The following is a 13,487-nucleotide window of genomic DNA, read 5'->3' as shown; positions in this document are numbered from 1 at the left end:
CACTCAACCCCTCCGTCACCCAAAAATGTACTACCTGCCAATCAGCAACAAGAAAGAAAACGCAAGAAAACTGAAAGAGACCAATAGAAACCACGGTCCATACCAACAATAGTTAGGTGTCTCAGAATTGCGAAAGCACCCTCCGTCTGTATCAAAGAGAGCCAACAGCTCTAACTCAGTCCTCCCACAGGGACTAGGCTTCCCGAGGGGAATGACCTCCAGCCCAATGCAGCCACTCGAATGCCAGCCCGACTCGGCCTCCTCTGCATTTGTCTCGATGTTTCAATCTTCCTCAACACCTTGATCGGCGAGAAATGCCCGCGCCCTGTCTCTGGTCTCCTGTTCGGGGCAGCTTGTGCTCACGGTCTTCTCCTAAAATTGTCCTGGGGACAGCAGAGTGCTAGATCAATCAATTGAACACCAAACTGTAGGTCCAGGCTCCAATCGTTTTCCAAACACATTTAAGACATAAAGGATAAGCAGAAGGCGCAGAAAAGGTGGAAGATGTCACCCAATGAATCGGAGTTCGCTGATGCCATCTTGACCTGACTTCCCAGGACGAATATATCCTCAGTTGAGAGGGTTGAGTTTCAAGTTCCTCGGTATACACATCACCGATGATCTCACCTGGACTGTACACACCACTGTGTGGCAAAAAAAGCACAACAGTGTCTCTTCCACCACAGGTGTCAGAAGTAGTTCAGCATGAGTCCCCAAATCCTCAAGACCTTTTACAGAGGCACCACTGACAGCATCCTGACCGGCTGTATCACCGCCTGGTACAGGAACAGTACCAACCTTGATCGCCGGGCACTGCAGAGAGTGCTACGGACAACATGTGAACTTCCCTCCACTGAGGACATTTACAGCAGCAGGTGCAAAAAGAAGGCCTGGAAGATCATTGGGAACACCAGTCACCCCAACCATAAGCTGTTTCAGCTGCTTCCGTCTGGCAAGCTGTACTGCAGCATAAAAGCCAGGAGCAACAGGCTATGGGACAGCTTCCTTCTGCAAGCCATTAGACTTTTTAAATTCACATCTTTGTACATTACTACAGAGTCATAATGCAAAGACTTTTACTCCCTAACATTGTGGGACGGATGCAAGATTTAAATAGATTTTTGCATAGTAGGGGAAGTAGGGGTTCTGGGGAAAAGGCAGGTAGATGGAGATGAGTCCATGGCCAGATTAGCTGTGATCTTATTGTCCAGATGTCCTACTCCTGCTCCTATTATGTTCTTATATAATTCAATACAAAGGCACACCTCAAGGATGCTTGGCGTCCTTAGTAATCTTACTGGGCAGCACAGTAGCATAGCACTTTGCTCCTATAGTGCAAAGATGTAGCGGGTAGTTGAATTGGTCATTGTAAGATGGCCTGTGTTTAGGTTAGGGTTAAGTCAGGGTTGTCAGCATTTGACTCGCGGAAAGCAGAGGACCTGGAGAAAACCCACACATACCACAGGGAAGATGTGCAGAAACTACTTACAGAGGATGCCAGGATTAAACTCCAATGCTCTGACTGTAATAGCGTCACACAAACTGCTACACTATTGTGGTGCCGGTAAGATTAGTCCCGGTTTCGAAGGTTATGGGAAGAAAGGAAGAGAATGGGATTAAGAGGGATAATAAATCAGCCACGATGGAATGAGCAGAGCAGACTGGATGGGCTGAATGGCCTAATTCTGTTCCTATGTCTTATGGATGCTCCAACATTGGCAAATTTGTAGATGTTTGAGGTGTGCAAAGTCACACAATGAGTGTAGAGACAGTTGATCAGAGGGTTAAGCAAGCATCCTTCAGGTGCATCTTCGTATATTGATCCCGGGATTGAAAGGATTCATGCATATGGAGTGTTTGATGGCTCTGTTCCTGTTCTCACTGGAGTTTAGATTAATGCAGGTGGGAGGGGGGGGGGGCGCTAGAAAATCTCATTGAAGCATATGGGATATTAAAAGGTCTAGATAGAGTAGATGTGGAGAGGATTTTTCCTTTGGCAGGGGAATCTAGGAACAGAGGGCACAGTTTCACAATAAGGGGGGGTGTCCATATAGAACAGAGATGAGGAGGAATTTCTTTAGCCAGAAGTTAGTGAATCTGTGGAATTCACTGCCATGGATGGCTGTGGAGACCAAGTCATTGGGTACATTTAAAGTGGAGGATGATAGGTTCTTGATTAGACAGGGCATCAAAAGTTACATGGAGAAGGCAGGGGAGTGGGGTTGAGAGGGAGAATAAGTCAGCCATGATGGAATGGCAGAGCAAACTTGATGGACTGAATGGCCTAATTCTGCTCCTATGTATTATGGAGTGCTGACCAGAACTACACATAGCATGCCAGCTGTGTCCTAAGCAGCATTTTACAGAGTTGTACAGTAACATCACGTTCACAGTGAAACAAAGATGAGGATTTCAAAGTCAAAGTTGAGTCTATTATCATTTCTGTAGCTGCAATGAAAATTTTACTTGCAGCATCAGATAAACAACGTTTATATGAATACCAGTTAAACACGACATGCTCGACCAGACTGACACATCACACCACAGGCACATTGTCAACAGACGCAGAAGGTGCACTCCCCTCGCACAGTTCTGCTTCCCGCTCATCAACGATGCAAAGGTAAACTGTTCTGCTTGTTATGCAAACACAAGAAAAAACACACAGCAGCGAGGAAATTTAATCTCACCCCAGGTGTGGATGACATCAAATAACCCCAGAGTTATAGAAAACAGAAGCTCTACATCATTGCAAGTTTTATGAAACTGTGTGATGATGGGATTAATTTACTCTCTCCTGGCACAGAGATCCACTCTACAGCCATTAAAACAAAAGTGACAATGAACCATTTAAAAATAATTGCAAATGCACAGGGCTGGGTGATTAAATAAAGAAACAACATACACAAAGTGCTGGAGGAACTCAACAGGTAGACAGTATCTATGGAAATAAAGAGAAGTTATGGGCTGAGACACCAGGACTGGAAAGGGAGAAAATGCTGGGGGAGCAGGAGGAGGACAAGATGACAGGTGATCGGTGAAGCTGGGGGTGGTGGAGAGGGTGATGAAGTAAGAAGCTGCAGGATGACAGGTCAAAACGGTAAAAGTTCTGAAGGAGGAGAGTGGAGTATGGGAGAAGGGGAAGGGAGGTGACAGACAGGTGAGTAGAAGAGGTAACATGGGTCCAGACTGGGGATAGAAGAGGAGAGGAGGAGGAAATGGAAAAGAAATACCAGAATTTGGAGAAATCGATGCTCATGCCATCAGGTTGGAGGCTCCCCAGAGTATAAGCTGTTGCTCCTCCAACCTGACAGTGGCCTCATCATGGCAGCAGAGAAGACCATGGACTGACATGACAGAATGGGATCAGGACTGGAATTGAAATGGCTATTAGCTTTTTGCGCATGGAGCAAAGGTGCTCGACACGAAAAAGGCTCTTTGATTCAGGTATATCCTGAGATCCTTCAATGCGTGCAGCAGGATGTTGGAGATCTTTTACCAGTCTGTTGTAGTGAGTGCGGTCTTCTTTGTGGCTTTATGTTGGGGAGCAGCATCAGTGCTGGTGATGCAAAAAGACTAAATAAACTCATCAATGTACGTACATGTCATTATGTACTGATTCAGATCTTGGTTAGTGGTGGAGAGGAGGTCACTAAATAAACTGTTATCCATTATGGACAACCTGGCACATCCTCTCCATGACCTTCTGAATAAGCAGCGGAGCACTCTTTCAAACAGACTCATTCAACTCCACTGTCACAAGGATCGTTACAGAAGATCTTTCCTACCAAATGCAATAAGCATGTACAACAGTTCATCTATGTGCGACAGGAGCGCACACTTCATAGTACAATGGTCTGTTCTATTATTTTGTGCATTAGTATTGCACATTATTGTACAGTGGTAAATTATTGTGTATATTATTAATATGTACTTCATTATTAGTTATCCCCTCTGGTTCAAGAGCCTGATGGTTTCTTGTAAATGCCTGTAAAAAAAAATGAATCTCAAGGTAGTGTATCATGACATATACGTACATTGATAATGAATTTCCTTCGACTTTCCAGTGCTTACTTATGATGATTTATGATGGTATGACAGAGGAACTATAGGACAAGTTAATACGCGTAAAGCAGAGGGAAGTAACAGATCAAAATTTAATATAAGTGCACACAAATGTTACCTTGAGATTGTTTACTTACTGACATTGACAAGAAAATAAAGATATGCAATAAAATTACAAAAAACTATACCTAGGCAAACAACCAATATACAGAAGACAAATTGCGTAAATAAAAAATACACAGAAAGGATCAACTTTATTCACCGCATACATTTATATATGTATTAGAAATTTGCTGTGGTGTGTTGGTCAGGGTGTAACAAGCAACAACATTCAACAATTATAATTAATGAATTATATCAAAAATAAAGTTAGAAGTACAGATATGGAATAAAATGTGCATAAATACCAGCCTGTATTTACAATATAAGCAGCATTATAAAAAGTTAATCGAAGTGTTTACAGTGCAGTGATGGGGGTAATAGATAGAGGGGGGTGTGGGGCTCCCTAGAATGGTCGATCAGATTAACTGCCGGGGGTAAGAAATGTTTAAAACCGTAAGACACGGGAGCAGAGTTACACCATTTCGCCAAAGTCTCCACCATTCCATGTTTTGTTGGGAAGGATTTATCATCCCTCTCAACCCCGTTCTACTGCCTCCTCCCCATAACCTTTGACACACTGACAAATCAAGAACCTATTAACCCCCACTTTAAATACCCAGTGACTCGGCCTCCACAGCTTAAGATTGCATGGTTTTTGTTTTAAAAGCCCTGTAGTGCTTTCTAAAAGGGAGCTTTTGGAAAGGACAGATTGTTGGGTGTGTCATGTCCTCAATGATTTTGCCTGCTCGGTTCTTTGCCCAGACATGGGTGGTAAAGCCAACTGCAAATTGGCAAAGGCTGGCACTTTGATGCCCTTTGGAAAGACAGATACAAATCATCACCCCCCACTCCCACCTCCACAGAGTTACAATTCCAAATGTAATCACGTAAGTGTGCTTGCACACAGAGGCAAGAATTCACTTTGCAAAATAGTGAGGCTGTATTCAGAACTAAGTGGAATTTCCTGTAATTATAGAGAGTTGGGAGTAGTGACATGGAGGAAAAAGGTGGATCTGAACCACAGCATTTCAGGCATGGTACAGGATACGCGGAGTCCGCTTGGGAATGGAAGAACCATTTAAACAGAAATCCCCAACAACTTGGATTCATGTGCCAAACCTTCAGAAGCTATAAATACTAATGATTGTGTGGATGCAAGTACAAAATAACTTCAGCCAAAATCTCAATAAATTCAAGAGATTCTACAGATGCTTGAAATTGAGAGCAACACGCACCAAATGCTGGAGGGACTCAGCAGACTAGGCAGCATCTATGGAAAAAAATAAACAGTCGACGTTTTGGGCCAAGACCCCCCCCCCCATCAGGACTGGAGAAAAAAGATGACAAGCCAGAGTACGAAGGTGGAGAGGAGGAGGGGAGGACTTCCTCATCTTTTTTCTCCAGTCCTGATGAAGGATCTTGACTTGAAACGTCAACTGTTTATTCATTTTCATAGATGCTGCCTGGCCTGCTGAGTACCTCCCGCATTTTGTGTGTGTTGCTTGGATTTCCAGGACCTGCAGATTTTCTCATTTTTATGATTGGACACACAAAATGCTGGAGGAACTCAGCAGATCAGGCAGCATCTATGAAAATGAATAAACAGTTGACGTTTCAGGTTGAGATCCTTCATCGGGACTAGAGAGAAAGGGGTTAGAGGCCAGAATAAGAAGGTGGGGAGAAGGGAGTCCCTTCATCAGAACTAGATCAAGTTCCAACAGGACTCTATAAATTAATCCCATTTCAAAACAACAAATTTTACAATGTTTTAGGAAAGGTTAGCTAAGCAGGTCAAGCAGCGCCTATGGAGAGGAATAAATAGTCGATGTTTTGGGCCAAGACCCTTCATCGGGACTGGAAAGGAAAGGGGAAGATGCCAGAATAAGGTGGGGGATGGGAAGGAGGACAAGCTAGAAAGGTGATAGGTGAAGCCAGGTGGGTCAAAAAGGTAAAGGGCCAAAGAAGGAATCTGATAAGACAAGAGAGTGGAGCATGGGAGAAAGGGAAACCAGGGGAGGTGATCGGCAGATGAGGAGAAGAGGCAAGAGGCCTGAGTGGGAAATGCAGAGGAGGAAAGGGGAAGGGGAATAAAAAGAATCTGAATAAAACTTGTAGCATTTTGATTCAATACAAAATTGCCTTGGCATATGTAATGGTGTTCTCAAGTCAGTAAAGTCAACTTCTAATTGGAAAGTTCTGCAGCGTAACCCACATCAATCACATCACCCCCCTCAAAGCAATCTTCACTTTCGGAACAAAGACTGTTCTCAAACATCCGTCAAATGCGAAGCACAGTCACAGAACTTTTGAGGCATGGGGCTTTGACTGTTCACATTCTAAGAACGGCTGAGTTACTAAACAAATTACGGAACTACAGAACAATTTATAGCAACATATTAAACTGCTCAAAGTTATTACTAGCTCAGCACACACCCAACACTCAGTTATCTCAAAATATAAATTGCAATGAAATAATATTTCAACATAAAACATCATTTTATACAGAGCAATTTGCAGGAATCTATAACTAGAATTTAACTACCATTAAGCATTTTTATTAAATGAAATGCTATTAATTTTAAAAGCATTAAAATTTCTATTTCTAACATTATACAGCACTCTTCAGAACCAGATATTAAAATTCATAGTATTTTAAGTGTTTTATCCTTGATTGCTTTTATGCTTAGTATTCTTTCAATTTTTTAAGTTTAAAGCGATAAGTTTTACCAGAGGTTACACAAGTTGGAACAAATTCTTTAACTGAATCGTTTCAGCTCGATATTATTCTATAATTAGACATGGTTTAACCAGATAATCCTATTTTCAAAGATCTAACCTTTGTCAGTTCCTGTTCAAATGCTCCAATCTTCCCATCACTAACTGTACGATTTAATCATAAGACCTGGGAGCAGAAACAGACCATTCAGCCCTGCTACACTATTCCACCATGGCTGATCTATTTCACTCTCAACCCCATTCTCCTGCCTTCTCCCAGTAACCTTCGATGACCTAACTAATCAAGAACCTATCAACCTCCACCTTTTGCAGATTTCAGATCGCAACTCTTAATAGTAAATCTTCCACGTTGCGTTAGTGTGAAGCTGCAACGTTTGACAGTTAATCTTTCACATCTGCCTCAGTGTTTAACAGATAATCTTCCACATTAGACTAACTTGACGCTGCAAGTTTTGACAGTTAATTTCCAAGTTAGCTGTTGGATCAACAGGACAACGTTGTACTATCATCTCCTACATTGTGCCAGGTTGATAGTGCACAGTTTTACAGTTGACGAGGTTTAAAGCCCCCGGAGGGTGCAGACACTCTCGTCCCTGCAGTTTGCCACCAAGTTGCGGCGGGTTCCTGGCTCTGCAGCAGCGGACACCCCACCCACCGGGACCCCTGACCCGGTGCCGCCGGGCCGGCCGGCTACTCACAGCACACACAGCGCGTAGGCCCCGCTCACACTCTCGCTGTCCCGCACCAAGAAGCTGCCGTCTCTGCCCGCCCGGGCCAGCAGCTCCTCGGCCGCCGCTCGGCTCAGGTCCCGGTGGTACCACAGACCGCAGCCGAAGCCGGGGCCGGGCCCGGGGCTGGAGCCGGGCCCGGGGCTGCTGACGCCGCCCGCCATCGACCCCCGCCCGGGGAGGCCCGAGGCCGCCGATCCGCCGGGAGCAGGAGGAGAGGCCCCGGGAGCCCCGCTCCGAGAGTCTGAACTCCGCCAGCGGGCGCGCGCCCTGCTCCGCCTGCGTGCGCGGGAGCGATGCGGACACGCGCTCCTCCGCCTGCGTGCGCGCCCGCTGGAGAAAACTTTCACGACAACTTCTTGTGAAGTTTAGTGGTGGTTGTCAGACCAACACAAGGCGCATTGCCGCCACCTACTGTGGTGGAATAAGACCCACTATATCCCAACAAAAAACTCGTATCGAAAAGTCTAATGCTTTTCAGAACATTAAATGCGCGCTTATATACTTTACAACGGCAGTGATATCCTAACAAACTTTTCATGTTAAACTGTGTCTGTCCCAAAGATCTCCGTTTATCGATTAGATGTTTCCTGCGCACCTCATCGGAACCGAGTTCAGACAATATGTTCTGCACCGTTTCTTGGAAAGTGTGTTTCTACAAATGCCAACAAACACTACCAACTGTGTTTTTAGTATCAGAATCACCGGCATCTGTCGTGAAACTTGTTAACTCAGCGGCAATGCAATTCATGATAAATACAGGAAACCGAACTACAGTAAATGTGTATATTAAATAGTTAAATTAAATAAGTAGCGCAACGGAAATTTTTTTAAAAAGTTATGAGGTCGGATTCATGGGTTCAATGTCCATTTAGAAAACGGATGGCAGAGGGGAAGAAGCGGTTCCTCAGCCCTGCCGAAGGGTCTCGGCCCGAAATGCCCGTCGACTGTATACTGGCTGACCTGCTGAGATCTTCCAGATTTTTGTGCGCGTTCCTCATTCTTTGAGCATATCCCTACGGGCTTCTGTACCTCCTTCCTGACGTTAATAATGGAAATAAGCCATGACCTGAGTGTTGGGGGTCACAGTCCTATTTGAGTAATATTGTAAATATATGATTAAGCTTTCCTGTTCGTTTAAATAACTAATTGCAGTTTATACGGTTCCTTAAGGTTGTTATAGCCAGGGACGGTAATGGGGACAAAGCTCCCACTACCTGTTAAACATTGAAAACCTACAGGACAACACAGGCCCTTCGGCCCACAACGCTGTGCCGAACGTGTAAGTACTTTAGATATGGTTACCCGTAGCCCTCTATTTTTCTAAGCTCCAGGAGTCTCTTAAAAGACCCTTTTGTAGCCCACTCCACACACTCACTACTCTCTGAGTAAAAAGCTTGCCCCTGACATCCCCTCTGTACCTACTCCCCAGCACCTCAAACCTGTGTCCTCTTGTGGCAACCATTTCAGCCCTGGGAAAAAGCCTCTGACTATCCACACGATCAATGCCTCTCATCATCTTATACACCTCTTGTATAGATACTCCCAATGGCGAGCGACTCAAACAGCCTCTCGGGCAATCGGCCTTCCAGAGAGGCTTGGCTTCTAAGCCCGGCAGAGCCTTGGCTACTAACCGGCAGGAGAAGGGGGCCAAGGTGGGCTACTGGCGCCTTGAAACCCGTTGCTGAGGCAGCCGTGGATGGCAGATCACCTGGAAGGAAAACTTTGCTCTCAAGACTCCGCTGCCTTGTGACAATACCCAGTCATGGGGAAGAAACGGGAGTAAATCCGGAGCCGGAGTTCGGCGCCGCTGGGACAAGCTGTATCGATCTCTGCCGTTCCTGTGCGTGGAGAGGGGGAGCTCGCTCTCCATATCGTACCGCCCAGGCCAGGTCGCAACATCCATGGTCAACTCTGACCGACGGGGGCCCTCATATGTAAAAAAAATAGTGAATTACACACATTATGACACTACACGTTATGCACATGTGCGCGCCTCGCTAAAGCAAAAAAAAGAACGAAGTTAAGACACATTTCGGACTCCCGTCTTTTCCCTTTAATTAGTTTAATGTTTTGGAGATAAGAGCCATAACACGTATCACGAGGCGCATTGAACAAGGAGCTGCTGATCTAGTAGGTCCGAAATGTAAATCAACTCTCTGCCCCCATGCGCATCTCCCAGTTCAGTTCACTCCACCCTCTGAACTTTACATTAATGCCGCCCTCTCTCTTCCACATCCCAACGTTGTTGCCATAGTGATTGAATAGGCTTTTTAATTATGGTTTTCTCCTCCCCTTTATGCAAAGGGGAGGACATCCTCCATAATTCATCCTTAATTACATCCTTAATTCTAAGTGACGGTTTGGTTTGTGCCTCCTCATTTCCTTCCAACCCCATCATGGACTGGGACCCTTAAGAAAGGTGGTGGACACCCCCACAAGCCCAGACCCTGCAGCCTGAAATTGGAAAGACCTGTTAATAGACCGAGAGTGAATCAGAGCATAATCAGGGCGTACTTCCTCGACTCATTTCGGGGATAAAATGATAGCAGCCATCTCAGACGTAAATATTAACACTTTTGATAATCTTTTCTGGATAGTCACCCCAAACATGACAGAAACACCCGGACAACCTGGAGCTGGACTTTTAGAACCGCAGATAGGTAAGAAGTCTGTTAGAAGAGCGGTGTGGAAGGAGCTGAGCCCAAGTTTACAATGAACACAGACTCGAAATAAACAAGACGACACAAGTGAAATCACGAGCCATAAGCACTAAACAATAACTCTACGAGTTTCTTGTACCTTGTATCTTGGGCGTGGCCAGAGAGAGTGGGCAGACTGGAGAGAGGCGGGGCCAATGGGGAGAAGGGCGGAGTCAGGGAGAAAGGGGCGTGGCCAGAGAGAGTGGGCAGACTGGAGAGAGGCGGGACCAATGGGGAGAAGGGCGGAGTCAGGGAGAAAGGGGCGTGGCCAGAGAGAGTGGACAGACTGGAGAGAGGCGGGGCCAATGAGGAGAAGGGCGGAGTCAGGGAGAAAGGGGCGTGGCCAGAGAGAGTGGGCAGACTGGAGAGAGGCGGGACCAATGGGGAGAAGGGCGGAGTCAGGGAGAAAGGGGCGTGGCCAGAGAGAGTGGGCAGACTGGAGAGAGGCGGGGCCAATGGGGAGAAGGGCGGAGTCAGGGAGAAAGGGGCGTGGCCAGAGAGAGTGGGCAGACTGGAGAGAGGCGGGACCAATGGGGAGAAGGGCGGAGTCAGGGAGAAAGGGGCGTGGCCAGAGAGAGTGGGCAGACTGGAGAGAGGCGGGGCCAATGGGGAGAAGGGCGGAGTCAGGGAGAAAGGGGCGTGGCCAGAGAGAGTGGGCAGACTGGAGAGAGGCGGGGCCAATGGGGAGAAGGGCGGAGTCATGGAGAAAGGGGCGTGGCCAGAGAGAATGGGCAGACTGGAGAGAGGCGGGGCCAATGGGGAGAAGGGCGGAGTCAGGGAGAAAGGGGCGGGGCTAGAGAAATAGAGAGTTTCTGGTCAAAGTTTTAGATGACATTTCGAAACTTCACAGACTCCTCGGGGAATAGAGGCACGGCCTGATTTCTTTGTAATGGCATTTATGTCCTGGACCCAGGACAGAGCCTCTGAAATTTGAGGTTACTGACCCTCCTCACCTCTGATCCTCCTCCGACGAGGACTGGACAACGGACCGCTGGTTTCCTGCTCCTGAAGATCGCAATCAGCTCCTTGGGCTTGCCGACACTGAGTGAGAGGTTTTTGTGGCGCCACTCAGCCAGATTTTCAGTCTCCCTCCTGTATGCCGATTCGTCACCACCTGCATCAGCGAACTTACATACGGCATTAGAGCCCCACGGTCATAAGTGTGGAGCGAGTCGGGCTCCTGCACAGATGCAAGTGATCCCAACCGGTCTGATATGGAAACACCAACAGTCAGGAATGAAAGTGGTGGACACAGCCCAGTCCATCACAGGTAAAACCGTCCCCACCATGGAGCCCATCTACACAGAGAAAGCAACATCCACCACCCAGGCGTTGCTCTCTCCTCACGACCGCCATCAGGAGGTAAGTCCAGGAGCTTTAGATCCCATGCCACCAGGTTCAGGAACAGTTATTACCCTCCAGCCATCAGGCTCCTGAACCAGTGTGGGTCACTTCACTCACCAAGTTCAAGTTGAATTGGCATTACCAGTACAGAGTTAAAGGAAACAGCATTCATCTAGAGTCAAAGTGCAAAACACAATCACACACATGTGTTACAATAACACATACAGTCACACACAGCACATACTATTACAATAACACATATAGTCAAAACAGTACACACAGTCACACACATTACATATCAATAACACATACAGTCACAAAAATATTATTTGTGCAACTCCCTGAATATCGTGGTGGCCTGAAGATCAACGTTGTTCTGGAGCCATGTTTCTGCAAGAACAAGCGCACAGCAGTTCCTCATCTCGGGCTGATCAGCTGCAGGCAGAGGCGACCCGCTTGTCTTCCAAGTACAGTAGTGAACACTGGAGGGCAGCACCTACGGGACAGGCCAGCCCCCAACCCAGCATGCCCACTGCACCTCCGCTGTCTCCCACACTGCCTCCAGCGCCTCCTTCCCAGATGGCTACAACGGGTGACCCCACAGCATGATGGCCCGGTCCGCGTAACAACAGCAAGTTGGCCCGGTCTGTGTAACAACAGCAAGATGGCCCAGTCCGCGTAACAACAGCACGATGGCCCAGTCCGCGTAACAACAGCATGATGGCCCGGTCCGCGTAACAACAGCACGATGGCCCGGTCCGCGTAACAACAGCACGATGGCCCGGTCCGCGTAACAACAGCACGATGGCCCGGTCCGCGTAACAACAGCACGATGGCCCGGTCCGCGTAACAACAGCACGATGGCCCGGTCCGCGTAACAACAGCACGATGGCCCGGTCCACGTAACAACAGCAAGATGGCCCGGTCCACATAACAACAGCAAGATGGCCCGGTCCGCGTAACAACAGCAAGTTGGCCCGGTCCGCGTAACATCAGCAAGATAGCCCGGTCCGCGTAACAACAGCACGATGGCCCGGTCCACGTAACAACAGCACGATGGCCCGGTCCACATAACAACAGCACGATGGCCCGGTCCGTGTAACAACAGCAAGATGGCCCGGTCCGCATAACAACAGCATGATGGCCCGGTCCACATAACAACAGCATGATGGCCCGGTCCACATAACAACAGCACGATGGCCCGGTCCACATAACAACAGCACGATGGCCCGGTCCACATAACAACAGCATGATGGCCCGGTCCACATAACAACAGCATGATGGCCCGGTCCACATAACAACAGCACGATGGCCCGGTCCGTGTAACAACAGCAAGATGGCCCGGTCCGCATAACAACAGCATGATGGCCCAGTCCACATAACAACAGCATGATGGCCCAGTCCACATAACAACAGCATGATGGCCCAGTCCACATAACAACAGCATGATGGCCCGGTCCACATAACAACAGCAAGTTGGCCCGGTCCACATAACAACAGCACGATGGCCCGGTCCACATAACAACAGCACGATGGCCCGGTCCACATAACAACAGCAAGATGGCCCGGTCCGCATAACAACAGCAAGATGGCCCGGTCCGTGTAACAACAGCAAGATGGCCCGGTCCGCATAACAACAGCACGATGGCCCGGTCCGTGTAACAACAGCAAGATGGCCCGGTCCGTGTAACAACAGCAAGATGGCCCGGTCCGCATAACAACAGCACGATGGCCCGGTCCACATAACAACAGCACGATGGCCCGGTCCACATAACAACAGCAAGATGGCCCGGTCCGCATAACAACAGCAAGA

The 13,487-nt window shown here is 47.7% G+C and overlaps 1 protein-coding gene across 1 annotated transcript in view; it reads right to left on the bottom strand.

Moving 5' to 3' along the window:
* Positions 1–7,892, bottom strand: part of inppl1a (inositol polyphosphate phosphatase-like 1a) — a 188,493-nt gene extending 180,601 nt beyond the window's left edge. The window contains exon 1 of the mRNA XM_059963612.1: positions 7,599–7,892. Coding sequence (XP_059819595.1) covers positions 7,599–7,792 — 194 coding nt within the window. The 5' untranslated portion in view covers positions 7,793–7,892. The remainder of the gene's footprint in view (positions 1–7,598) is intronic.
* Positions 7,893–13,487: the final 5,595 nt, after the last annotated feature.

This window comes from Hypanus sabinus, chromosome 3 (genome assembly GCF_030144855.1).
Source record: "Hypanus sabinus isolate sHypSab1 chromosome 3, sHypSab1.hap1, whole genome shotgun sequence".
NCBI classification, from domain to species: Eukaryota; Metazoa; Chordata; class Chondrichthyes; order Myliobatiformes; family Dasyatidae; genus Hypanus; species Hypanus sabinus.
The sequence above is the reverse complement of the archived record's forward strand: the minus strand, read 5'-3'. Positions and strand labels throughout refer to the sequence as shown.